Here is a 24,776-nt window from a genome sequence, read left to right on the forward strand (position 1 = left end):
AAAAGTGTCGCCATCTGTGTGCATTCGAAGTTTTTTTTTTTTTTGAAACTTTTTGTTCGAATTGAAATTAAAATTAAAAAAAATTTTTTTTTTTGCAAAAATCAAAAATCAATCAATTTTTATTGATAAAATTGGATTAAAATGTGTACCGAATGAAAATAATTACCACCACCACCAATTGTCCATAGATAATTGTTGTTGCTGTTGTTTGTTTTGATTAATTCACAGCTAAAATTGTGCAACATTAATAAATGATTATCATCGATGATATCAATTCGTTTGGTCGAATAGATTTTCATTGAACGAAAATCAATTTGATTAATTTGATTGGAAATTTTTCGATTACCAATACCACCGATCATCAATATTCTGTGATCATCATCATCATTGGCCATAATTTTCATCTGATGTGAATAGAATTTTTCATCTAAATTTTTTATTAAAAATTTTTCAACATTTGCCTGTCGACTATCGATAAGTTCGATATAATTTTCATTACTTGAAGGTAAAAAATTATTATCATCACAATCAATACCACCATTCAATAATATTGAATGATTTTGAAATGTAGTGTAGGCCATTGAATGACGATTGTCAATTTCAAGACCATTGATTTTTGTTTGAAACCATTTTGATGATTTTGAATCAAAAATCCATATCGTTGATTTATCATTACTGGATTGATCATTACAACGACCACCAAATAGACAAATTTGTTGATTTTGATGACCAAATCTGGCGCATACATGACGATTTGTATGTATAATATTATCAAATGTTTCAATATATTCAAATTGTTTTAAATCATTATCGATTGCTAAAATTGAATTACCTAATGATAGATTTGGTGATCGACGTCCACCGGACAACAGATAATGTTTACCATCCCCTAATGAAACAATACGACAATGTAATCGATTAATATTCGATGATTCATTTGATTCAATCATCTGTATATTATTGATATGTTGTTTTGAATCATCCAATGATAATTGAACGATACTTTTAAATCGACAATGTTTTCCACGATTATTTTTTCCCGATTTTTGATTTGATTCAATACCAAATCCACCAAATATATTTATCGTATTATTATGATCATCATAATGGCTACAATGTCCAAATATTTGTAATAATGGAAATGCATTGGCCGAAAATCTATCATCCTTCTCCGGTCGATTGGTTATTATCATCATCGAATCGTTTGATTCATTCGTGGTTACTGTCGATGATGAAGGTTTGAATTTTTTACAAATCACCAAACAATATACCTGACAAACATTTTCCAATTCTTCCCATTCATCAAACAATTCAATTTGATTGATTCGTTTACGTTCGTCATTCGATAATAATTCACGATAAAATTTTTTCATATTTATCAAATTGATTTGTTCGAAATTTAACTTGTGAAAACGTTCCCATATTTGATTTTCATTGATAAATGTTTGTATTGGTGCATTCAATTGTTCAAAATGATTTAACATGAATTTTTTAAAATCATTTTCACTTCCGAATGAATCATACATTTCATATCCAAGATATTGTATGGAATAATCATCATAATTGGAATATTGTTCGGTGATAAAATCAATCATCTTGGCTATCAATTGATCAGTAAATTGTTGTTCAATATAACATAATGAACATTCATTGAATAATATAAAATTTAATCGTCGGTTTTGTGCAACTTTATCGATCATTTTATTCAACAAATGATTTTCATTCACGAATAAAATGTTTATCACTTGCGTAGGTGATTGACGTAAATCAATACCGAATAATAAATATCTAGATGATTGTAGATATAAATGTTCGATGGAAGAACAATTTTCCATTGTTTTCATATCGGGAAATTCATCAATATTCAATCGAATAATATCAGCTTTTCGTCGGCAAACATCTGGATGATCAATTTCAATGAAAATATTTCGATCATCTTGATAACGAAATGCAGTTGTATCAAAACCAGCACCAAACGATATAATTATATTGATTTGTTCATCACCACTTGATAATACATTTTGCCATCCATATTCCAATGCTTTAAAACGAACATAATAACCATGATGAATAATTGGTGCACGTTGATTTTTAAATTTTGAATCATCATCATCATTCGAATTGATAAAATATTTTAAATATGGATCAAAACAATAACCTTTATTGATCATTGAATATTTGGATAATGTACTAAAATCATTTGTACCGGTTATTGATTTTTTATTATCAATTTTTGAATGTTTTTTAGTCATTTTTTGAAACTTTTGTTTGAATTTGGTCACATGGCTGATATTCAAAAACAAACAGAGAAAAAAGCAACTTTCAACGTATAAATTTTGTAAAATAATTTTTTATTTAAAATTTTCAAAATTTGCTAAAACAAAAATATGGAAAATAAATCTTTGATTGTTTGTTTTGTTCTTTTCATTTTCAAACCCATGGTTGTTCTTTATTTGTTTTTAAATAATATAATGTACTAGCATGTAATGGTGGTAATTTCCATTGATCAGCATAATAACCCATTTCGGCTAAATATTTGGTTGGTTCATTTTCATCAACTGGATCATCAAAATCCGGTGTAGAAATTAACACCTGTTTCGTTAGAAATTTATTCGGATTTGTAATTGACCATTCAAATAATTCTAATGAACGTAAATGACTACCGGCAACAGTAAAAGCACCGGCACCAGGTTGATGATAACCATAATTTGGATAAAAATCTAATGTACCAATTGGTACAAGACTACCATAATGATTAACTGGAAAAAACCATTCAGATGGATCTAATTTTGAATCATAACCATCCGTATGTATAACATCAACCAATCTTGCATCCGATGCACGTAGTGTTTGTGAATTTTCTACTTTTTCAAAACAAGGTCCAGCTGGATCCAAACCTTTTTTTTTTGAAAAAAAACTTTTATTATTTCTTTCAGGTGAAAAAAAAAATAATCAAAAAAGTTACCTGAAATTCGATCAAAACCATGTGATAAACGACCAGCAATACCCATAACATGTGCACCTAAACTATGACCAATACCATATATAGTTGTATTTGGTTGAATTTGTTTTATCGTTACAATATATTTAGATAACCATTGACCAACAGTTAATACATTTGATGCTGCTTGTCTATAACGAAAAACAAGTATATCAGCACCACCACCCCAACCCAAAATAGCAACTGTTTGTTGTAATCTAAATTTTGCACTAATATTGAATATTTTTTCTTTATAATTATGTAACCAATCAGTATTGAAATTATTATGAAAACCATGTGTTATCAATATCAGTCGGTTGGTTTTCAAAAAACCTAATTTATTTAATTGTTGTGCTGTTTGTTTTGGATCAGCGAAATGATCAACTTCAAATTCTGGTTGACCACGTTTATAGAATACAATTTTTGGTTTTATTGTTTCAATATTCCATGGAGCAGGCATTTTTAAATGTAATAATGCACTTATATTCAATGATGGATTCGTTGTTGTTGACATACTGGTTGTTGTGTTTTGATCACTAAATTTAAATTTTTGTAAAGAATCTTTATAAAATTCAGTTAGATTCGAATCCAATTGATTGATTGTTTGACGAATAATTTCTCCTATTGATGATGATGATGATGATGATGATGAGGGTAATGTCAATGATTGTTGTTGTTGTTGTTGTTGATTATTGGCCAATGCCAATCCTATAAAACAAATAAAAAATCTAAAATCAATCATTTTTTTCGCTTCAAAATTTGATCATTTCAAAAAAAAATAAATAAATACGATATAGTGAATTTTGTGTGGCAAATCAATGAAAATCACAGAGTTAAGATTGATGATGATGATTTTCTTTCAATGAAACTTTTATTTTTATTTTTTTTTTGAAGAAGAAAAAAAAGTGGCGTCATAATCATGAATGTGGATTAGATAAAACGTTCGATCGAATGTTTGTGTTGTTCACACAGAAAAAAGTAAGCTCCGCAAAATTGAAGAACACTCTCCAAAAATGTGTGCAATCAAGAATTGCCAATTTTGAAGAACACTCTCCAATTTTGTTTGCAAGCAATTTCATGCAACGATTAATCGAAATGACTATCGATAGTTTCGCTCACTCCGATTGTTGCAGGTTCTCCTCCCTCCTCCCCATATTAATTTAATTACACATAAATTAAAATTTAATTTTAATTTTATTGTTAATTAAAAAATTAGAAATTCATAAAAATCATTAATATTTAACATCCCACGTTGATCCATTCTTGTCCAGTTCCAAATCGATCCCAAATTGAATATTCGATGTCCAACGATCCCATTCATGTTCCAAGATTTAATGTCCAAATCTGATTCATGAAATTGAAAATTTGAATCCCATCATTCTCAGTGATGATCCTGAATTTAAAAGAATATTAGTTGATAGTTTCGATCATTGGATTCAAAAACTTACCATCATTTACTACAAGTATCCATTCCAGTTTGAAAATACTCGAATGATATCATAATTTTCGATCGTTTTTTTGGTTCCAAAGTGTCACCAGGCATCGGACTCAATAGGAAATAGCTCAGACCATGTTTCCTAATCCTAATCTAACCTAGCCTATCCTATTGTTTAACATAGTCAAACTATTCTTGAATCAGATGCCGATGAACAATGTAATCGCAAAATCGATCGGGAACATGATAATCATTCGAATATTGTTTCGACATTCATTAGCAAAAACTTGAGGAACTATAGAGTGTAAAAATTACCTGGAATGTAAAGAATGAATTAAAATGTAAAGAATGATTAGAATGTAAAGTTACCTGGAAGTCAATCGATCCCGGAAATGCTAATTAGCACCATAATGAAACTGAAAAAATAAACTTGAAAAAATGTGATTAAATGAAAGTTTATTTAAAATGAAATATCATTTGACAATTACAAACTTGAATAAATGCCATTGAGAAAATGATCATTTTTCGTCGATTGCATCATCGCCCGTCCAAACAATTTTCATCAATTTCGTAGCTAATTTTTAATCTGGAAACAAATGAAAGCATAAACAAAGATAATCTTTAATCAATAAAAGTGATTGTTCCAAAAATTTGGACCAAAATCAATAATTAAAATTGGAAAAAATAACTTACTTTTAATATCGAGCAGAAAAAACACGTTCGAAAAAACAACGTCAACAAGAAAAGTTCGAAATCGAATGACGAGCACAAATCGAACGTTTAACTAACTGCGTTTTACTAACGTTGCATTCTGATTGGACGATGGAAAAGTATAGAAAATAGTTAGCCATTTGACTATGCGCAAATGATCATTTGTCGAACTTGTGAATTTTTTGAAAAAAAGAATGCATTATTATTTTCCATAGACTTAACATTGGCAAAAATTGACAATTAATTTTATTATTGATTTTTCCAACTTGTGAATTGATGAATGTCAAATAATTTCGATCTTGAATCGATTGACCAAATAATGGAAAATATTTAAATTCCAAAAGAGTATCAATTTACTATAACAAGCCTAACACTTACAAGAATCTTGAAAGTTGATACACATTGATCATATTAGAATTGTGTCGTAATTCGGTCGAAGATCATCATTTAAGATTATAAATTAAACAAACCAAAATGTAAAATTAACTTCTAGATTAAACATACACTTTTAAAAAAGGAAATTCTATTTTTAACAAATTCTTTTATATTTATTAATGAATTGTTAGATATCAAAGATTAAATACCAATTATCATTATTAACGAAGAAAATTTTCAACTTTATTTAGTATATCAATTCTAATTGATTTTTGTGATAAAATCTTATCGGAATTACTGTTTTTTAATCGATTTACCGAATTCCATAATTCGATTGTTATTACTTTTCAAATTTGAATAGTGTTTACCAACGTTGAAGAATGTTTTTCAAAATTGGAGAGTATTGTATTGGAGAACACTCTCCAATTTTGAGGAATGCTTCCCAACGTTGAACAGTGCTCTCCACAATGTTCTCCAAATTTGACTAACACTCCTCAACTCTGATAAGCATTTCTCAAAATTGCAGAAGAAAAATCACCAATTTTGGGGAGTACTCTCCTTACTTTTTTTTGTGTGTTTATGATGATTATGAGCAATGACAGAGAGAGAGAGAGAGAGAGAGAAAAAAAACGTAGTTTTCTTTTTTATCTTTTGATTCAAAAAATGAGAAATATTTATCGATTGGATCGATTTTTTTTCCAAAGTTTGTTTGGACAATCAATATATATCGATGACGTTTTCAAAAAACAACAAATATCGTTTACAAATGATTAGATAAGTGATGAAATGTCTTTTTAATGGTTTTTTGTTTTGTTTTGAATCATAAAAAAAAAATTTTTTGATTTAATCATATGATAAACAATAAATAAATAAATAATTTCATTTATGACGTTTATGTTTGTTATTGTTTATTTGGAACAAAAAAAAAATTGAACAGAATGTGATGCAAGAAACCAAAAAAAACAAAAATTGTAACCGGAACTTTTTTTTGGTTCTGGCAATGAAAAAATTGAATCGGAAAATTAATGTTTTCAAAAAAAGAATTTTTCGAAAAACGATATATCGATAGTGATGATATTCGATTGTATCGATTTTTCAGACAGACGAACAATCGATTTTCGATTTGGCTGCCTCACACAATATTTACATTATTTTTTTCAATTTGTCAATTTTTTTTTGATCTAAAAAAAATTAAATAAATATGAATCGTCGAAGAAGATAATTATGGAAAATATTCAACAACATCATCAGCAAGATGGTGATGAACATTTGGAAAATCATAACAATACAATTCGAATACCATATGGTTGGAAACGAAAATTATTATCATCATCACGATATGATAAAATTTATTACATAACACCAAGTGGTCATGTATTATTATCAAATTCAGATGTTTATGGTTATTTGGCCGATCCAAATACATGTAAATGTTCATTAAATCCATCATTAACATTTGATGAAGTATTTAATTTTGATTCGAAAATAAAATTAAACATTCGAATTGATGATTATAAAACATTATCACCATGTGAACAATGGTTTCAATCATTCAATGATATTAATGAATTTCGTTCCCTGTTACTTGATGTTAATCTACATTTATTCTGTCAATATGAATGTGATTTATATGAAATTTATAAAATCTATCAACATTGTAATGATCAATCATCATTGACAAACGATGATGATGTTGATGATAAATCAATATTCAATGAATGGTATTCATCATTCGATTGGAGTCAGGTAATGATGACCAAAAATGGTTGGCTATTAACCAAACCACTACGTGATTCGAATCTAAAACATTTGGCATTTGAAATGAAAAATTCCGGTATCATAACTGGTGATGGTCAACATTGGTCGAAAAATGCTAATGATGAAGACGATGATGGCAACGATTCAGATCGAATATCAATTCCAATTGATATTGTTGAAGCTTCCACTCAGATTTCACAAGAAATTGAACGATTAGAATTGGAAATTATCGATGAAGATCTCAATTATTTTCGTGATATTAATATTGAACATCATCTACCAACAACAAATCAAATGTCAACCAATGTTGATAATCATATTGTAAAATATTTAAACAATATCATTCAATCAGCCAAATCATTTCGAATTGTTGAAAATTTTCATTCAATAATATTTGAATATGGTGATCCAATAATCAAAATGATTATACCGATTGCAATGATGAATTTAGCTATGAATAAATCATTGGATTGGCCAAACATAACATTGGATTGGTTAAAGGAAAATTTTCCCTTATGTTTAATAACTGATGATAATCGACAGAATATTGTTGGTCCATTTGATCATATTGATCCATTTACAATGCTCAATCGAATCAATGATGATGATGATGATCAATCGATAGAGAATAATGAGAAATCTTTAAGAAATGATTTACAAAAATCTGAATCTTGTGTTGATAATTTTGATAATGAAATATGTTATTCATTAATATCGTCGACAGCAAAACCATCATCATCATCATCGATAACAAAATTATCAACAATCGATATCGATAGTAGTTGTTCAAGTATACCGATTGAAGTTATCGAAGATTTAGATGATAATTTAGGACATCATGGACATCAATCAATAATGTTGGCCGAACATATTGATTCATCAGGATTATTGAATTCAAACAACAACAACAATGATGATGATGATGTTGAAAATGAAGAAATAAATTTTGAAATTCGTTTAGAAAATTTAGATGATAATGCTTGTTATCAAATGACAATGAATATTCCAAAAAATCTATTGGAAACTGATGATGGTGATCAAAATGAAATCGATTGGAACAATGATGATGAACAACAACAACAACAACAACAACAGACAGAAGAAATCGGATTGGATCCAGTTGATGGGCAAGTAGAATTAATTTCCAATATTATGATTGAAAAGAATGATTTCCACTTGAATGAACCAATACCAAAAGAAGAAGAATCAAATCAACAACAAGAAATAATTTTTAATAATCCTAATGAACAGTCAGACGAAAACGAATGCAACAACAACAACAATGAAGAAGAACAAATCAACGACGACGACGATGATGATGATTGTTTAATTATAAAAGAAATTATTGAAAATTCAATAAAACAAAGTTCAAAAGTTATTGATGAATTAATCGATGATGATGACGATGATGATTATGATGATTATGATGTTGAAAGTTTAGAATTGATACAAGATGCTAATGAAATTTTGAAAATGTTACCATCATCATCATCGTCGTCGTCGTCGTCGTTGAATGAGATAAAATCCAAAGAAAAATATTATCAACGTTTACAACGATTAAAAAGACAATTAGAAATTCAATGTATGCCCGGTATGTCATTATGTTCGGATGAAAAAGTTCATCTTTCACCACCATTACCACCACAAGAACGTATATTTAATATTGGTGATCTGGTTTGGGGACCATTTGGTGATGTACGTTTTTGGCCAGGTAAATTAATGTCATCAAATGCTGATGATAATGATGATGGTGATAAGGTAAGATATTGATTATTTTTTGTTTCTGAAACTCAAAGTTTTTGGTTTCTTTGTTCCATAGCTAATTGTACAATGGTTTGGTACAAATAATATCTGTACAAATGTAATGGCAAAAAGTTTACGAACATTAACCGAAGGATTAGAAGCACATCATTGTGCAAAAAAACGTCATCGTAGTGGAAAACCAATCAATATTCAATTGGAACAAGCTATACAAGAAGCAATGATTGAATTGGATAATTCAACAACGAAATAATTATTTGTGAAAAAAAAAAATTTTATTTATCAAAGTGAAAGAAAAAATTTGTAATAAATTTTGTGTTTGTTTGTGTGTGTGTATGTTTTGTGTTTATGACCAAAAAAAAAAAAAAAATTTCGTAGATGAAAAAAAATTGAAAATCCAAAAAAGCAAAAACAAAATAGAAAAATGTTTAGGAAAAAAAAAATTGTCATGGTTTGTTTGGAAAAAGGAATCCAGATTTTTCAGATTTAGATTGCTTTCTTGCTATTATCCATAATTGGTCGACCATTTTGTTGTTGTTGTTGTTTATTTTTCATAATCATAACCGATAATCTTTCTTTTGTACGTTCTTTTTTCTTACGTTTTGATTCAGGCATTTTATCATCCAATATTTTTAATTCTTCTTGTGTAAAAACATAATCAAGTAATTTACGTATACCAAGTATAACGACCAACTATGTAAAGGGGTTAATGGAAAGAATTAGTTAATGGTTAATTTGATTAATTCATTTGAAATATTTACCATCAATGGAAATGTAATTGAAATTGGTTTCGATGATTTGATAACCCATAAAAATATAAAACAAATAACCTGTATGATGGTAAACATATGTACACGATACATTTTAACACGTCTTAAAAACATATAATCTGGTTGATATTTTTGTGGCATAAACATTATTGCAATACGATCCATAAACTAATAATTAATTCCAAATTGATTAGTAAAGGGTTAAAAATTGGAAAAACAATATAAACAAAACAAACCTGTGATCCTTGCAATGAAGTAACACCCATATAGAAAAAAACACCATAAAGTACGGCCATTGGTATACGTTGTAAAACTGGTGTAAAAAATATTGATAAACCACATAGAAGAAATATACCGATTTGGGTAACACGTTGTTCTCTAACGCCAAGAAATTTTGGCCGATCACCCGGTGCAGCCGTTTGTGATACCATTTTTAATGAATTTACATGTGTTATGGATAAAACTGTTGCAGCAACAAACCATGGCAGACCGAATATTGAACAAATACAAATCAATATTGATAATATGAATAGATCCAAATGATAACCGCATCCTTTCTGTATATTTTTGATTGTTTATCAGTGAGAAAAAAAAATCGCAATGAAAATCAACACCAAAAACAAACCTTTAATTTATTTTCTTTACGATTAACAATAACCGCAGTGATTTGTTGATCCATAAATATTAATATTGTAGCCAATGTTGCCGGTATGAATGCAGCAAATGGTAGCCATGTTGGATTTGCTTCGGCAAATGGTGATACTAGCCATGTTCTTGTCGGTAATGTTGGCTATTTGGAAAAAAAAATTCATTAACCGAAATTTACCAAAAAAAAACTGATTGATCCGCTTTTGGACTTACTTTAAAATCATTCGGTACTTGAAGTTTTGGTGTTGGTAACCCGGTCAAATTATCAATAGCAGTCATAATAACAATAGCAATCGGTACGGAAAAATCGGAAAACATTTGTCGAATGTTTGTTGTAAAAAATCTTGTTGTTTGAAATGATTTCAATTTTATCGATATAATATATGTAAATATTAATAATATGAATGAAAACAAGAATACATCAGGTGTATATTTATTATGACAACCCGAGCCATAAAGTATACCACCTAAATGTAAACAACGATTACGTAAACCATTATCACCATCAATTGTTATTGTATGATTTTGTTTATCCAACATATCCATTGTTATATTTAAATGATTATTCAATAAACATAAACATTCCATATTATTATCATTATTTGGATCATCCAATGGATGAAGATGTATAGGGAAATCACGATTAATTTTCAATAATTTTTCAATTGCTTTATACATGAAAATTACTGATATAAGTGATGCAAAATTTTCTTCAGTAAATCGTGTTATATAACAAACAAAATAACTTAAATCGAAAGCAACAAATATCATTAGGATTGTTGCTGTCCATAAACCAATCCATAATCGAAGTGGTAGATAATCATAACCATATGTACGACAAAAATCATAAACAATTGTTTCGAATACTAATACCGGCCCGGTACTACCAAGAATTGTTAATGGTTGTCCACTAAACAACCCGTAAACAATACCACATAAACAACCACAAACTAAACTTTCCATTGTAGCAATATTATTACCGGTTGCATCACCTAATAAACCACCAAATGTTATGATTGGTGTTAGGCAGGCAAAATAAAGAAATACAATCGATGCAATGGATTGCATCGAAAGTGCATCAATAAAATCACTTTTATAATGTGGAATTTTTCGTTTAACATCGTTGATCAAACCACCAAACCATCTGGGCAAAAAAGAAAACAAAATGAAAATGAAAGGGGAAAAAAATAACATTCAAATCTACCTTCCTGAACGTACTAAACCCATTTGTTTACGTTCAATTTCTTCTTCATCATCAGAATCCATATTAATTTTATCATCAATCAAACAACCAAATGTATCATGTTGACGAAATGAAATAACTTTATCACCATTATCCAAGAAAAATGCCTTATTATAATATGATTGTGATGTAAAACTTTGGTCATTGTTGTTTACACCATTACCGCCACCATTAACACTATTGCCGCCATCGCTGATTGAACCATCATTCGAGCCACTATTATTATTCATTGGAAATTGACATGATTCACGATGTAATAATGTTGATTCATGTAGCATTTGACGGCCACGATTTTTATTCAAAATGGCTGGTGTTTTTTCCGGTGGTTCAATCCTGGTTGATGGATCCCATAAATTTGGTGGTAATATTGGTGATTCATTTAGGAAATCATCTAATGCCTGTATCAAGGCGCTGATGTTTTGCGTCTTGAATGCGACTTGTCGAAATATCTAATAACCAAAGAAAACAAAGAAAAATTCAATCAAAAATCAATGAAAACCATCGATTAACAAAAAAAACTAACCAAATCGGACATCAATGTTCCTAATGCACGACCAATTTGTTCATAATTATTTAGGCCGGTTGTTGAATTCATTTTTGGTCCCAAATAAATGTAGATAAATTTTGTCGGTATTGATACTTCGGTCATATTACCCAATACGGTAGCTGTTTGTAATCGAATAAATCCGGAAATTGGTGATTGTAGAAAATCAACTTCAGCAATCAGTATATTATTCGAAACAACATTATCCGGTAATTTTCGCATAAAAGCATCGTTGAACTTTTGTTTTGAGAAGCAGCAGAGAGAGAAAAATTAACCCGGGTTAAATCAAAGGGAGATTTTTTAAACCTTACCTTATAATTATCATCTTTAACATCTTTGCTGTTGTTATGACCAACATTTTGTAAATTAGCAATCGAACCATTTTTTGAATTATTATTCGAAACATTTTCCTCTGAATCTGAACGAGAATTTGAATTGATTTCATTTTCATTGATTTGTACTGCTTGATTGATTTTTGCTACATTCAATTTGGGGGAAAAATAAATCGATCGATCGAAGAAAATCAATCAATAACTAGCTTACTATTGGATCCGGAAATTAATTTCAAAAAATTATTTGATGATTGTTGTCGCATATCGGCTAGCGAACGCATTAATGAACGTTTTGTTTGAAATAAATGTAGCTTTTGTAATGATAATAAATTGGCAATATGTTTTGATTCTTCAGCTGTAACCATATTTTTTGTACGTAATATACGACAAAATTCATCAACTAATTGATTTAATGATTCACTTTGTGAATCAAATATAACAACACCATTACGAAAACTATCACGTAATTCTTGAAATGCAGCAACATTTACTGTGGATACATATGGTTTTGACCATCTTGAACCATTTGCTTCAACATTTTCTTCATATTTTACCCATCTTTGTCAAAAAAAAATCAAAGATCAAAAAATCAAAAATCAAAGATCAACAATCAGACGAAAAATCAAACAAACAAACCTTGCAATTTCACGCCAAGCAGGTCCATCTTTTGATTGACATAAATGTGATAATTCACTAAAAACGGCAATTTCTTCATCTTGTTGATCCGATGGATTCAATGGATTAATATCATGGTGATGATGGTGGTGGTGGTGATGTGAATTTTTTCGCTGCTGCTGTTGTTGTTGTGTGGATGATGTTTGATTCTCGACAGGATGCGGTGGATGATCTTCAGGGTTATTTTTTGATGATGATGATGATGATGTTTTCATCACTACACCTTGATCATCACCTGAATCATCAGGATTCATGATTAATAATGTTGATGATTTATGACGTGATTTATGATTGAAAAAAAATCAAAGTCTTGCTGCTGCTACTGGTTTGCTAAAATGACACGAATCAAGTTTTTTTTTGTTGAGTTGCGTCGACGAATGATGGTTGAATGAATGAATGACATCAAACAAAAATACCAACAGCAACCAAAAAAAACGAAAAAACGCATCAAACAAAAATCAAAAGATGATATTCAAAAATGTTCATCTATTTTATATGGAAGAACAAACAGAGAAGAAAATAAAAAAGAGAGGGAGATTTGAAAAGAAAAAAAATTTGATCAATTTTTTTTGATTGATTTTTGGTTTTCAATTTCCAATCAGAGAAAAAATCAAATTCGTTTGTTTTCAAACATCAAATACAGGAAGGATTTGTTTGTGGTGAAAAACAACCTGTGGGTGCTGGTGGTGTGTGTGTGTGTGATGTATCCAATTCCAATGTCAAGTCAAAATGTAAATAATAGCTGTCAATTTTTTTTCGTTTTTTGTTTGTTTGTTACTTTGTTGTTGTTGTTTGTTAATTTTTGTCACCAGAAACCATCACATTTGTAACAAAACAAAATGTGAAATAAAATCTCATCTATAATTCTGTATACACAAGGTTAATCATGAATGATGATGATTTCATTTCATTTTTTTTAATTCAATTCAAACACATAAAACGTATTTGTACAGAAATTTTTGGTTTCTGGTTCAAAGATTCACAGTCAAAAAATTTTTTTTATTTTCAAAATATCAAATCAACACAGTGAGAAAGAGAAAAAGTCAGAAAACAATGTGTTTGTGTGTGGATAAATCATCAATCAATCAATCAATCAATTTGAATTAATTTGACAAAAAATCACAAAAAAAAAAATGAAAATGATTAATGTGATGAATTGAATAACAAACACGCGCGCACACACACAATGAATGAATGTAAATTTCATTAAAGTTTTTGTTCTTTGAAAGTTTTTTTTTCAATTCAATATCCACCTGTTGCACATAAATGTTACGATTGCTGTTTGTTGTTGTTGTTTTCAAATGTCATAATCAATGAATTTTTTTTTGAATGAAAATGATTTTGAAATTGTTTGTCATTGATGTTTTGGTTTTGGTTTTTTTTGGTGGAAATCGCATATAGAATTTCGATTTTTGATTTGCTATCAATTTCAATTTCTATTTTTGTTATTTAATCAATCAATCAATCAATCGATCGATCGATCGATCGATCGATCGAGGGTTCAAAACAAATTTTTGTTTGTTGTGAAAATTCATTTAAAAAAATTTTGTTCAGGAAATGATTTTTTCTGTGAACGAAAAAATTGCTAAGAAAATTTCCGGATTTTTTGTTTTCCTTAAACAAGCAGAAATAACTGGATGAATCCAGATTTTCTTGGATCTGCTGCCCCCTTTTTTCATAATTTAAAAATAAATATTTTTTAAAAAACGCAGACAATAATAATTATCGATTGGATTTTGCAAAAATTTTATGACAATTCAATGCTGGCTGGCTGGGCTGGATTCATCAATTTTTCTGAAAAATTTCATTTTTCATTTTCGTCACCTTTAATTACAGCTAATCAAAAATGGGCAAAACAAAAAATGATTTTTCGAAAACATTTTGGTTTTTTTGGAAAATTTTTTTTTTCGCTGATTTCCAAGTGGTAATTTTGAGTGATAATTAATAGTATTTGCTGATAATCACACACACAGTTTGGCTGTAATAATAATTTTTTTTTTTCGTCGACGACTGTGTTTACACCGGCCATTCGTTCGTTCATTGATAAATGTTGTTGTTGTTGCAAGTTTTTCGAAAAAAATTTTTCTAGAAATGTTTCGAAAATCCAAAGTGTTTGTTTGTTTCGCCAATTTAGTTATTAGAATTTTGATGATAAACAAATTTTTTGTTTATTAATCATCATTTCATTATTATATAAACTGGGAAAACTTTTCGGAAAAAAACAATCAATGACATTTTTTTCTTTCTTTCAATAATTTCTGATAAACTTTCCCAATTTTCTGTTAACAAATCAATCAAATTTTAAATAACCCTTTCTTTTCAATCAGGAAGCAATCAATTTTTAAATTTTTTTTCTTCAGAAAAAAAAATTTAAAAATTTGAGAAATTAGGTTAACTGAAATACACACACACACCACCACCACGTGTTTATTTCATTCCCTTCTTATTGATAAGATTTGTTGTTTTTTGTAAATAAAAACATTACATTTGTAAAAAAAAAAGTACAAACGGGAATTCCAGCTAAAAAAAAATCTTATCCATCTCTTCTCTTTTCTTTATGATTTTCTCTGATTTAAATGATTGCAATCAGCGCGAACAAACATTTGAAAATCATTATCATAATTTTTTCTTTCGTTTAACAATTTGAGAATCTGATTGAGAAGCTAAATTGAAGAGCTAAAACGAACAACAACACAGGTTAGGATTTTCGTTTCGTTTCGTATCATCATTTGTTGTCATTAAATAACAAAACAAAACAAAACAAAAAAAAAGAAAATCAATGTTGTCGTCGTCGATTGATATTGTGTTGACCTCGAAAATAATGATGATCATCATCATCATCTTTAAATGGATTTTTTTTTCTTTTCTTCTCTGCTGAACAACAAACTGAAACAAATATCGTCTATATTTTAGTAGTAGACCAAAGATAGATCACAATGTAAAATCTTTTTTCGTTTACGGTTATTTTTAGGTCATTATCATTCATTCATTCATTTTTCACTGGAAAACTTTCTTTGAAAAAAAATTTAAAACTTTTCGTTTTTTTTTGTTGTTGTTGAAAAAACCTTTAAAAATTGAATCATTATGTCATCTCCTTGATGATATTTTGTTGATGGTCATTTTGATTGATTGAAATATCACTTTTTCATCAAGTCATATCATCAATCGTGTTTATCATTTGATCAAAAAATGACAAAACATGATTTCATCATGTTTTTTGATTGATTGATTGATTGAATACGATTAAGATCATCATCATCAATAATATATACTTGGCATTGAAAATGTCATTATGTCATTAATTGAACAAAATCAAAAGCAAAAAAAGAACATCAAGCCAAATCCGCTAAGTAACATGGTTATTTTCGTTTTTCCACAGTAAAGAGAGAGAGAGAAAAAAAAAAATTCAAATTATTTTTTTTTTTGGCGGGATTTTCAAAAAAAGTTTCAAATCAATCAATCAATCAAATCAATAAAATCCATTTTTAAAGGTCATGGTAGATTGTAAATGTATTTACTTACTTTTTCTCATTAAATAACGTGTATATTAAATACAGTGTCAATGTCAGTGTTTTTTTTTTGGAATGTGTTTGTTGGAAAAACCAGAAAAACATTTATTTATATTTTCCGTTTTCTCTTCAAATGTTTTTTTTTCGCTTTTTGCTTTCTTTTGCTTAATTAAAGAAATTGAAAGAAAAAAAACTGTCAAACTGTTAGATTCATCAGATGTTAATGGTTTTCTATTGTAATTTGATTAAATATTTTTTGATTTGAAAAATCAAAATAAAGAAAAATAATAATGATTTTTGCCATGAAAACCCTTTGATTTCTGCTAATTTCACTATTTATCATTATAACTCTTTGAGAAAAAAAAGAAAAGTTTTATGCGATTTACGTTTCGTCTGAAAAAAAAATGTTAATCATCATCATGATTAATCCACCCTCAACATCTTTTTTTTTCGTGAATAAATTTTTCATTGATTTTTTCAAGAAATTCCTGTTTCTTTTTTGAAAATTTTTCTGACTTTCGAAATCCAAAGAAAATAATTTCAAAAAGAAATCCAATAAAAAATCGATAATCAAGCTAATCAATGGGCAAGAAAATGGAGAAAAAAAATTGATTTGGAAAAATGAAATTTTTTCTACCTTTCGAAATGATTTTGGAAAGAAAAAACTTTTTCCATCGACTAGATGTTGTTGTGGATGATGATGATATCACACCTTTTGAAACGAAACGCACTGTTGCCGATACAAACGAAAAATGAAAAGTTTTTTTTTCAAGAACAATTCATAAAGAAATTGATAAATTTCTTTGAATGGAAATTCATTATTTGATGATTATTCATGATTGCTGGATGGATTTTTGGATGTTTAGATTTGATTTGAACACACACACACAAACGGACAGAAAGGATTATCACTTTTTTTACTGTTTACGGGCAGTGATTTTTTCTTACAAAAAAACGTTAATCATCATCAATGCACTGAAAAAAATAGAAACTGCTAGCCTCCCCATTTTTTTGTTTCATTGGCGCATGGCAAATGGAAACGAAATGGTTTCGACGAAAAAAGCCTCCACCGCATTTTTCAAATTTCAAAATTCTCCGCGCTCTCGCTTTTTCGCTCTTCCCGGGAATTTGCTTTTCCCAGAAATTTTTTTTTGAATTTTTAAATTTCAAAATTTTTCGCGCTTTCGCTTTTTCGATCTTCCCGGGAATTTACTTTTCCCAGAAATTTTTTTTGAATTTTTAAATTTCAAAATTTTCGCGCTTTTAATCTCCCGGGAATTATTTTTTCCAAGGAACTTTATATAAAACTCACGATAAATTAGAAATTTAAAAAAAATTTATTATTTTTTTCGATTATTAAAAAAATAAAAAATAAAAAAAAAATTAATAAATGATGATTATTTTTACAAAATGATATTACCTTTATCCAAAAATGATATAAGGATTTGTAATGAATGAAAGAAATGATGATGATTATTTTTACAAAATGATTTTACCTTTATCCAAAAATGATATAAGGATTTGTAATGAATGAAAGAAATGATGATGATTATTTTTAATCATGATCGATCGGTCGAATGAAAATGATCAATCGATCGATCGATTCGAATCGAACAGCAGCCAACAAAGAACAAGTGCAGAAGTAATTTTTCTCTTCTCAAAACTTTTTTTTTCCAAATCCTATTCATAGAAACAAGTGAGCGATTGAAAGAGACCAATATTTGTAGATTTGGAAAAAAAAGAGTGACAAGTGAAAATTGGAAAAATGAAAGAAAGTTTTTAAGCGAAAAAAATTTTCCGATAACAAAAACAAAAACATTATACAGGTGTAAAACCAAAAAAACCAGCCAAACTTTTAAATAGAGATGCCAAATATATGTCAAAAGAAAAAAAAATGTTACAATTTTTACTATAGTTTACCTGCTTCAGATCATCATCATCATTTTTATGATATTATTTGTTTGACATTTACGGTGTTTTTTGTTCTGAATATCCAAATTTCATTTCAAAATATAGATCATCAGTTGGACAAACAACTATAGTGGTGGACTAGATATGGATGACATGATTGTTTTCTATTTTACGGTCAATATTGTTTGATTTGATTGGAAAAAAAAATTTACCCGAAAAACAAACACACACCAGGAAATGTCCGATAAAAATCGGAAAAATATCTGGAAAAAAACACACCTGATTCGCAATCATCATCATCATCATCATTTTCTTGGATCATTGACTTTGGTGCGTGTGATCGAAATATGCTGTTTTTCATGTGTTTGTTGAATGGATTTTTTTTGCTTTGCTTTGCTTTGCTTTGTCGAAAAAAAGATTTTGAATGTCATCAGACAAAATATATCGATTTTCGTTCATCATCTATCACAATGTCAATCATACAATGTCAATCGATATGTGTAATGTATCAATCGATAGATAGATCGATCGATTTGATTGATCAAATAATTATTATTCAGATCAATTTTCCAATTGTCTTTTTTGGTTGTTATTCAAAAAAAAAGTCCTTGTGATTTTTTATAATCTCTTCATTGACATTTGATGAAACTGGTTAAAAGATTTCCGGCAAAAGAAATCAAACCAAAATAACTCAAGGATTTGATTGACAAATGATATTAAATTCCAGAAATCAAATGACAATATTCAATAATGATAATATTTCCGGTAAACTTTCTCGTCGTTATTATTAAATATTGATAACAAAAACAGTCAATAAAAAAAAATAAATATAGAAAAAAAGATTATGAAATCAAACAAAATTATTTTTGTTTTTTGATTATTGAACTAATATTTTGATCAAATGAATAATGTGTAATACCAGCATCTTTAGCTAATGATGAAAATATTGATGAACGATTTGATAGCAAAGTTTTTGGTTGATCAAATTCAGCAACATTACCAGCATCCAATACTAGTACACGATTTGAATCCATAATTGTATGCAAACGATGTGCAATTGTTAATATTGTACAATGGGAAAATTCTTTTCGTATTGTTGTTTGTATCAAAGAATCAGTTTCAAAATCAACTGCTGCTGTTGCTTCATCCAATATCAAAACATTTGTACGACGTAATAATGCACGTGTTAAACAAAATAATTGTCGTTGACCAACAGAAAAATTATCACCACCTTCATTAACATAATGATCAAGACCTAAATCTAATGTTGAAACAAATGATTTTAAATGTGATAATTCCAGACATTTCCATAATTGTTCATCACTATATTGTTCGAATGGATCCAAATTAAAACGTATTGTACCCATAAACAGTACTGGATCTTGTGGTATGATCGTAAGTCTTGAACGTAATTTCTAAAAAGAGAAAAGAAAGTCGATTAAATTTCGATTTAAACATTGACTAATATGTGTGATGACTTACATGTAATCCAAGTTTTGAAATATCGATATTATCGATTATAATTCTGCCTTGTGCTGCTTCAATCAAACGAAACAAACCTAATGTTAATGATGATTTTCCAGCACCGGTACGACCAACAATACCAATTTTTTCCCCAGGTTTAATATTAAGATCAATACCTTTAAGTACAAGATCTAAACCAGGACGATAACGTGTTGCATAATCATCCATATGAATCGATCCATTTGATGGCCAATTTTCCTGTAAACATTTATCCTCATCAGTATACCAATCAGCTTCTGGTTGAACATTAATATATTCATCAATACGTTCAACTGAAACAACATTATTTTCAAATTCAGCCGATGAACGTACAACTTGATTCAATGACATTGTTATATTTAATGCATATGATAATGAAAGACCAATTTGACTGCCACTCAAACCATTACCATCAGTATTAATTAATTTCATCATTGTTGCAATGAATGCAGCCGAAAATATCAATAAATTTGCCAGGAATTCTAAACGAATCAATAACCAACAATCAGCAACTTGACATGGATAAAAACATTGAAAATTTTGATCAACACGTTCATTTGATTCCATAATAAAACGTTCATCAGCATTGAATGCTTTAATTGTTGATACACCCATTAATGTTTCGGAAAAATGTGTAAATATTGGTGAACGTGATACGGATTCAATACGTTTCAATTGACGACTAGTACAAATATAAAAACGTTGTATCAATGCATATACAACTATGAATGGTATAACGAATACAAGAAATATTGGTGTTTGAAATGTAATGATGAATAATGTTGCCAAAACATTCACCGTATGAAACAGGTATATTCTATGAAAGACGAATTAAGAATTTTGAAATCAATCAAAAAATCATATTGTTGATTAGAAAACAAACCTAATATAAAGTGACATATTATTATCTAAAAGATCCATATCACGACTAAAACGATTAATAATTCTACCTAATGGTGTTGTATCGAAAAAATACATTGGTGCATGTACAATAGCGGTTAATAAACGTTGATGTAATATACGTGATGAATGTAAACAACCCATTACAATTGATGACCAACCAATTGCAATAAATAATAATTGCAAAATACCAATACCAAGAAATATCCATAATTCATAACCACGATCTTGTTGATGATGATCAATATAATCAGTCCAAAATGATAGCCAAAAATTTGCACCACTATTCGATATAATGAATAATGAATAACCCGTTATAATCAATATAATCCATTTGATTGTTATTGAATGAAAAAATTTCTTATAAACCGACCAGCTAATCAAACCGGTTTCAATTGATTCGGATTCGATTAATTTTCCTATAGGAATTTTTTCCTGTTCTTCTTCCAATGATTCAAGTGTACTTATCGATGATAATGATGCTGTATCTGATAATAGTGAATCTGATGTCATTCGACGATGAAATCTTGGTCGTTGATGATGATGATGATGATGTTCAATATGATCAGAAATTTTTGAATGTTGTCGATTAATTGAATTTCCATTTGGAATATTTTGATGTTGATCATGATTTGGATGATAATTTTCCATTAATTCTTTAAATGTTTCATTTTCTTTAAATAATTTTTGACAACTTCCCACAGCAATAATATTACCATTTTTCAGAAGAATTACTTCATCAACTAATGGTAAAACATATAATGCATTTGTAACTAATATTCTTGTTTTTTCACGTAATATTCCTTGATTTGAACTGATTACTGATTCAAAAATATGTTTTCCAACATGACTATCAACTATGAATAAATGGATTGAATGAATTAATCGATTAAGGAGAAAAAAAATCAAAAATTTACCTGCTGAAAGTGGATCGTCAAACAGATAGATATCAGCATCTGAATAACATGCACGTGCAATACTGATACGTTGTTTTTGACCACCCGATAAATTAATACCTTTTTCACCGATTTCAGTTTGATCACCTTGATCTAACATTTCTAAATCAGTTTTCAATGCACAAGCATTTATACAACGATCATATCGTTCCTGATCAAATTCTTTACCAAACAGTATATTATCTCTAACGGTAAGATTTTGTATCCATGCTTGTTGTGAAATATATGCAATACGTAAATCTTTACCGATGATAACCGTACCATTTTGTTTATGCATTTCACCAAGTATTGCATTCAAAAATGAACTTTTTCCCGAACCAACTTGTCCAACAATTGCCCATAATTTTCCTTTTGGTATTCGTACATTAATATTTACTAATGTAGGAATCTGTTGCTGTTGTTCCCATGAAAATGATGCATTTGTTAAACGTATAGCATCCGTTTTCATTGGTCGTCGTCGAACATAATCTTCTAGTTCAGGTGCATTCAAAAAACGATTAATTCTTTTCATCGATACAATTGTCTTGGATTATTTTGAGAGAAAAAGAATGGTTAAAAGAATTTCCATACAAATTATTTTAACACAAAAAAAACTTACAAGAATCAATGATGTCATAACATTAGGTAATGCTGATAATGGAACTCTTAATAAATTGAATAATGCAATCGTAACGAATGCTTTTTTCGATGTTAAAATCATACCGGTTAATTTAGTATAAACAGCAAATACCAAAAATGTAATTAAAAATGGTGATGTAATAGCAACAATAACAAATATTGTTGTTAATAAACCGGCCATACGAATACGTTTCAATTCAATTGAACGAATACGAATAATATTCTGTATAAATGCTTGTTCCCATGCATAAAGTTTTAATACTTTAATACCATTCAATAATTCATTGATTGCTTGTAATCGATGATCTTTTTCAGCCATTTGTTTGACTTGTATTGATTTAATTTTACGTGTTATATAACCTTGAAATGGTATTAATAAAAACATTAATAAAAATCCACCTGATGCTGACCAACCCATTTCTTGATATAATAAATAAAAACCAATTGTTATCATTATTGGTGATGTCCAAATATAATTTGCATATCGAACTAAATCAATAAATCTTTGTGAATCAATAGCCATCAGATTAACAATATCACCGGTATTATAATCTTTTCTGGAATCAGTTGCCAATACTAATGATTTACGATAGATGGCACCAATCAATGTTGAACGAATTCTTAATGAAAGAATTGAAAATCGATGAAATTGATATAATGCTGACCAACTTTGTATCATATTTATAAGGAAAAAACCAAATGAATAAAGTATACCATGCCATAATCTTGTATCATTACTTGTTGTATATTCAATTAATAATTTCAGAATAATTGGATTTGCTAATTGTAAAAGGTCGGTAATTAAACGTCCCGCTGCCGGAAATAGTAGATATTTCCAATACATTTTCATTAAAATTGTCCAAACATTACAATTTAATGGTCGATGTTTTATTTGTTCATCATATTGATCTTGATTATCATCATCATCTTGATCACCGTTGCTATGAACGATTTGCTGTTGTGGATTGGATTTTGTTGTTGTCGTCGATTGAATGGATGTATATTTAAAGAATAAATTCATTAAATATGAACATGAATCATGTTTACGTGATAACCATAAATCATTACGTTGTAATGAACGACGCCAACCTAATGTTACTAATGAATTAAACCACCAAAACACTAATCTTGATGGTATTGATGATGAATCACGTGGACAATGTTTTATTTTCATTGTTGTTGATGATGATTCCATTTCAACTTCCAATGGATTACGATCACCAAATGAACAAAAAATGAATAACATTATCTGTGTTGTTAGCTTTACAGGTAAATAAATCCAATGTTCTAATGGACGATATTCTAATGCAAATGGTATTGTTAAAATATTAAATAAAGTGGTTAAAAGTAAATAAAACCAAACAACACCACCATTAACAAAACCATATTTTCGTTGTAAATGAAGATAAATTATTAGTAAAAGATAACCAAAAAATGTTAACCATAATGCCAAAATATGTGCCGTACTGACATAGTTATTATTTAGATTTGTTTGATCAATAAATCGATAGATAATCAAATGAATAGCATGAATAAATTCAATTATAGCCATCAAGATGGCTATTAACATTCGCATTACATTATAACGATTCCAAGGGATTGTTGGTCGATCTGATTGACGATAATCATATATTGTATATGGTAAATTTATTATTAAAAATATTATCGGTGGATATATTAATGCTGTGTTTAGAAAACAAGGTGTTAATCGTGGTCGATCAGTATTCCAACATTCATCATAATCCTAAATGAGAAAAAAAATGATAAGAACTTTCCGAACAAGAAAAAAAATTTTACAAATCATTTATTTACCCAAAATTTTGTCTTACAAATCGATGAGAATAAATTTTCAATATCAAAATCTGATGTTGTTATATTAGACATTTTTTTTTTTTTGGTTTCAAATTAACCAAAACGTAAACAAAAAAACAAAATTAAAAAATGTGTGTGTTTTTTTTCATTGATCCGAAAGAAATGATCACATTTTTATTCCCTTTTCTTTTTTCCTTAAGGATTCCAGATAAAAAATTAATTAATTAAGATAAATTTTTTTCAATTAATTAGTTTTTGATGATAATGATAATGATGACGCAAATCTATCTAATTAGTAATGTATTTTTTTTCCTAATTGTTGTTGTTGTTATTGT

The 24,776-nt window shown here is 28.6% G+C and overlaps 5 protein-coding genes across 6 annotated transcripts; 1 reads left to right on the plus strand and 4 right to left on the minus strand.

Annotated features, from left to right (window-relative positions):
* Nucleotides 1-87: 87 nt before the first annotated feature.
* LOC113791205 (tRNA wybutosine-synthesizing protein 4-like) lies at nucleotides 88-2,285 on the minus strand. Its single transcript, XM_075821308.1, has one exon. The coding sequence runs from the start codon at nucleotides 2,250-2,252 to the stop codon at nucleotides 120-122; it is 2,133 nt and encodes a 710-aa protein (XP_075677423.1). The 5' UTR covers nucleotides 2,253-2,285; the 3' UTR covers nucleotides 88-119.
* A 45-nt stretch (nucleotides 2,286-2,330) lies between these two features.
* Nucleotides 2,331-4,118, minus strand: LOC113791206 (pancreatic triacylglycerol lipase-like). 2 transcript variants are annotated; one of them, XM_075821180.1, is made up of 3 exons: nucleotides 3,771-4,113; nucleotides 2,966-3,688; nucleotides 2,331-2,897 (listed from the first exon to the last, which is right to left on the minus strand). In XM_075821180.1, exons 2-3 carry the CDS (start codon nucleotides 3,492-3,494, stop codon nucleotides 2,431-2,433), a joined length of 996 nt encoding a protein of 331 aa, XP_075677295.1. In that variant the 5' UTR covers nucleotides 3,495-3,688; nucleotides 3,771-4,113; the 3' UTR covers nucleotides 2,331-2,430. The 2 variants fall into 2 exon arrangements, with proteins under 2 accessions (XP_075677295.1, XP_075677294.1); XM_075821179.1 differs by having other exon boundaries at nucleotides 2,966-4,118.
* A 2,403-nt stretch (nucleotides 4,119-6,521) lies between these two features.
* LOC113789486 (uncharacterized) lies at nucleotides 6,522-9,356 on the plus strand. The gene is made up of 2 exons (XM_075821174.1): nucleotides 6,522-9,017; nucleotides 9,079-9,356. The coding sequence occupies exons 1-2, from the start codon at nucleotides 6,726-6,728 to the stop codon at nucleotides 9,271-9,273; spliced, it is 2,487 nt and encodes an 828-aa protein (XP_075677289.1). The 5' UTR covers nucleotides 6,522-6,725; the 3' UTR covers nucleotides 9,274-9,356.
* On the minus strand, nucleotides 9,281-14,129 carry LOC113789481 (electrogenic sodium bicarbonate cotransporter 1-like). The gene is made up of 10 exons (XM_027339020.2): nucleotides 13,194-14,129; nucleotides 12,769-13,115; nucleotides 12,537-12,703; nucleotides 12,205-12,462; nucleotides 11,643-12,130; nucleotides 10,652-11,582; nucleotides 10,416-10,580; nucleotides 10,027-10,347; nucleotides 9,782-9,958; nucleotides 9,281-9,713 (listed from the first exon to the last, which is right to left on the minus strand). Exons 1-10 carry the CDS (start codon nucleotides 13,484-13,486, stop codon nucleotides 9,507-9,509), a joined length of 3,354 nt encoding a protein of 1,117 aa, XP_027194821.2. The 5' UTR covers nucleotides 13,487-14,129; the 3' UTR covers nucleotides 9,281-9,506.
* Nucleotides 14,130-19,387: 5,258 nt separating this feature from the next.
* LOC113789485 (multidrug resistance-associated protein 1-like) lies at nucleotides 19,388-24,594 on the minus strand. Its single transcript, XM_027339026.2, has 6 exons — nucleotides 24,442-24,594; nucleotides 22,610-24,373; nucleotides 21,973-22,534; nucleotides 21,039-21,912; nucleotides 20,135-20,972; nucleotides 19,388-20,067 (listed from the first exon to the last, which is right to left on the minus strand). The coding sequence occupies exons 1-6, from the start codon at nucleotides 24,511-24,513 to the stop codon at nucleotides 19,513-19,515; spliced, it is 4,665 nt and encodes a 1,554-aa protein (XP_027194827.2). The 5' UTR covers nucleotides 24,514-24,594; the 3' UTR covers nucleotides 19,388-19,512.
* Between the last annotated feature and the right edge of the window lie 182 nt (nucleotides 24,595-24,776).

The sequence above is a fragment of the Dermatophagoides pteronyssinus genome, unplaced genomic scaffold (genome assembly GCF_027571235.1).
Source record: "Dermatophagoides pteronyssinus isolate colony J.1.1.1.1 unplaced genomic scaffold, Derpt_VIB-CSIC_2022.12 sq0009, whole genome shotgun sequence".
Taxonomy (NCBI): Eukaryota; Metazoa; Arthropoda; class Arachnida; order Sarcoptiformes; family Pyroglyphidae; genus Dermatophagoides; species Dermatophagoides pteronyssinus.

Bases quoted from the DNA above. Each gene is read 5' to 3' on its own strand.
- LOC113789486 (XM_075821174.1), top strand. From the start codon at position 6,726: ATGGAAAATATTCAACAACATCATCAGCAAGATGGTGATGAACATTTG. The intron at 9,018-9,078 runs GTAAGATATTGA...TTTGTTCCATAG, and splicing joins ATAATGATGATGGTGATAAG to CTAATTGTACAATGGTTTGG.
- LOC113791206 (XM_075821179.1), bottom strand. From the start codon at position 3,722: ATGATTGATTTTAGATTTTTTATTTGTTTTATAGGATTGGCATTGGCC. The intron at 2,898-2,965 runs GTAACTTTTTTG...CAAAAAAAAAAG, and splicing joins TGGTTTTGATCGAATTTCAG to GTTTGGATCCAGCTGGACCT.
- LOC113789481 (XM_027339020.2), bottom strand. From the start codon at position 13,486: ATGAATCCTGATGATTCAGGTGATGATCAAGGTGTAGTGATGAAAACA. The intron at 12,463-12,536 runs GTAAGGTTTAAA...TCAAAACAAAAG, and splicing joins TTAAAGATGATAATTATAAG to TTCAACGATGCTTTTATGCG. The intron at 12,131-12,204 runs GTTAGTTTTTTT...TTTGGTTATTAG, and splicing joins GAACATTGATGTCCGATTTG to ATATTTCGACAAGTCGCATT.
- LOC113791205 (XM_075821308.1), bottom strand. From the start codon at position 2,252: ATGACTAAAAAACATTCAAAAATTGATAATAAAAAATCAATAACCGGT.
- LOC113789485 (XM_027339026.2), bottom strand. From the start codon at position 24,513: ATGTCTAATATAACAACATCAGATTTTGATATTGAAAATTTATTCTCA. The intron at 22,535-22,609 runs GTAAGTTTTTTT...AAATAATCCAAG, and splicing joins TTATGACATCATTGATTCTT to ACAATTGTATCGATGAAAAG. The intron at 20,068-20,134 runs GTAAGTCATCAC...TTCTCTTTTTAG, and splicing joins TTTCAAAACTTGGATTACAT to AAATTACGTTCAAGACTTAC.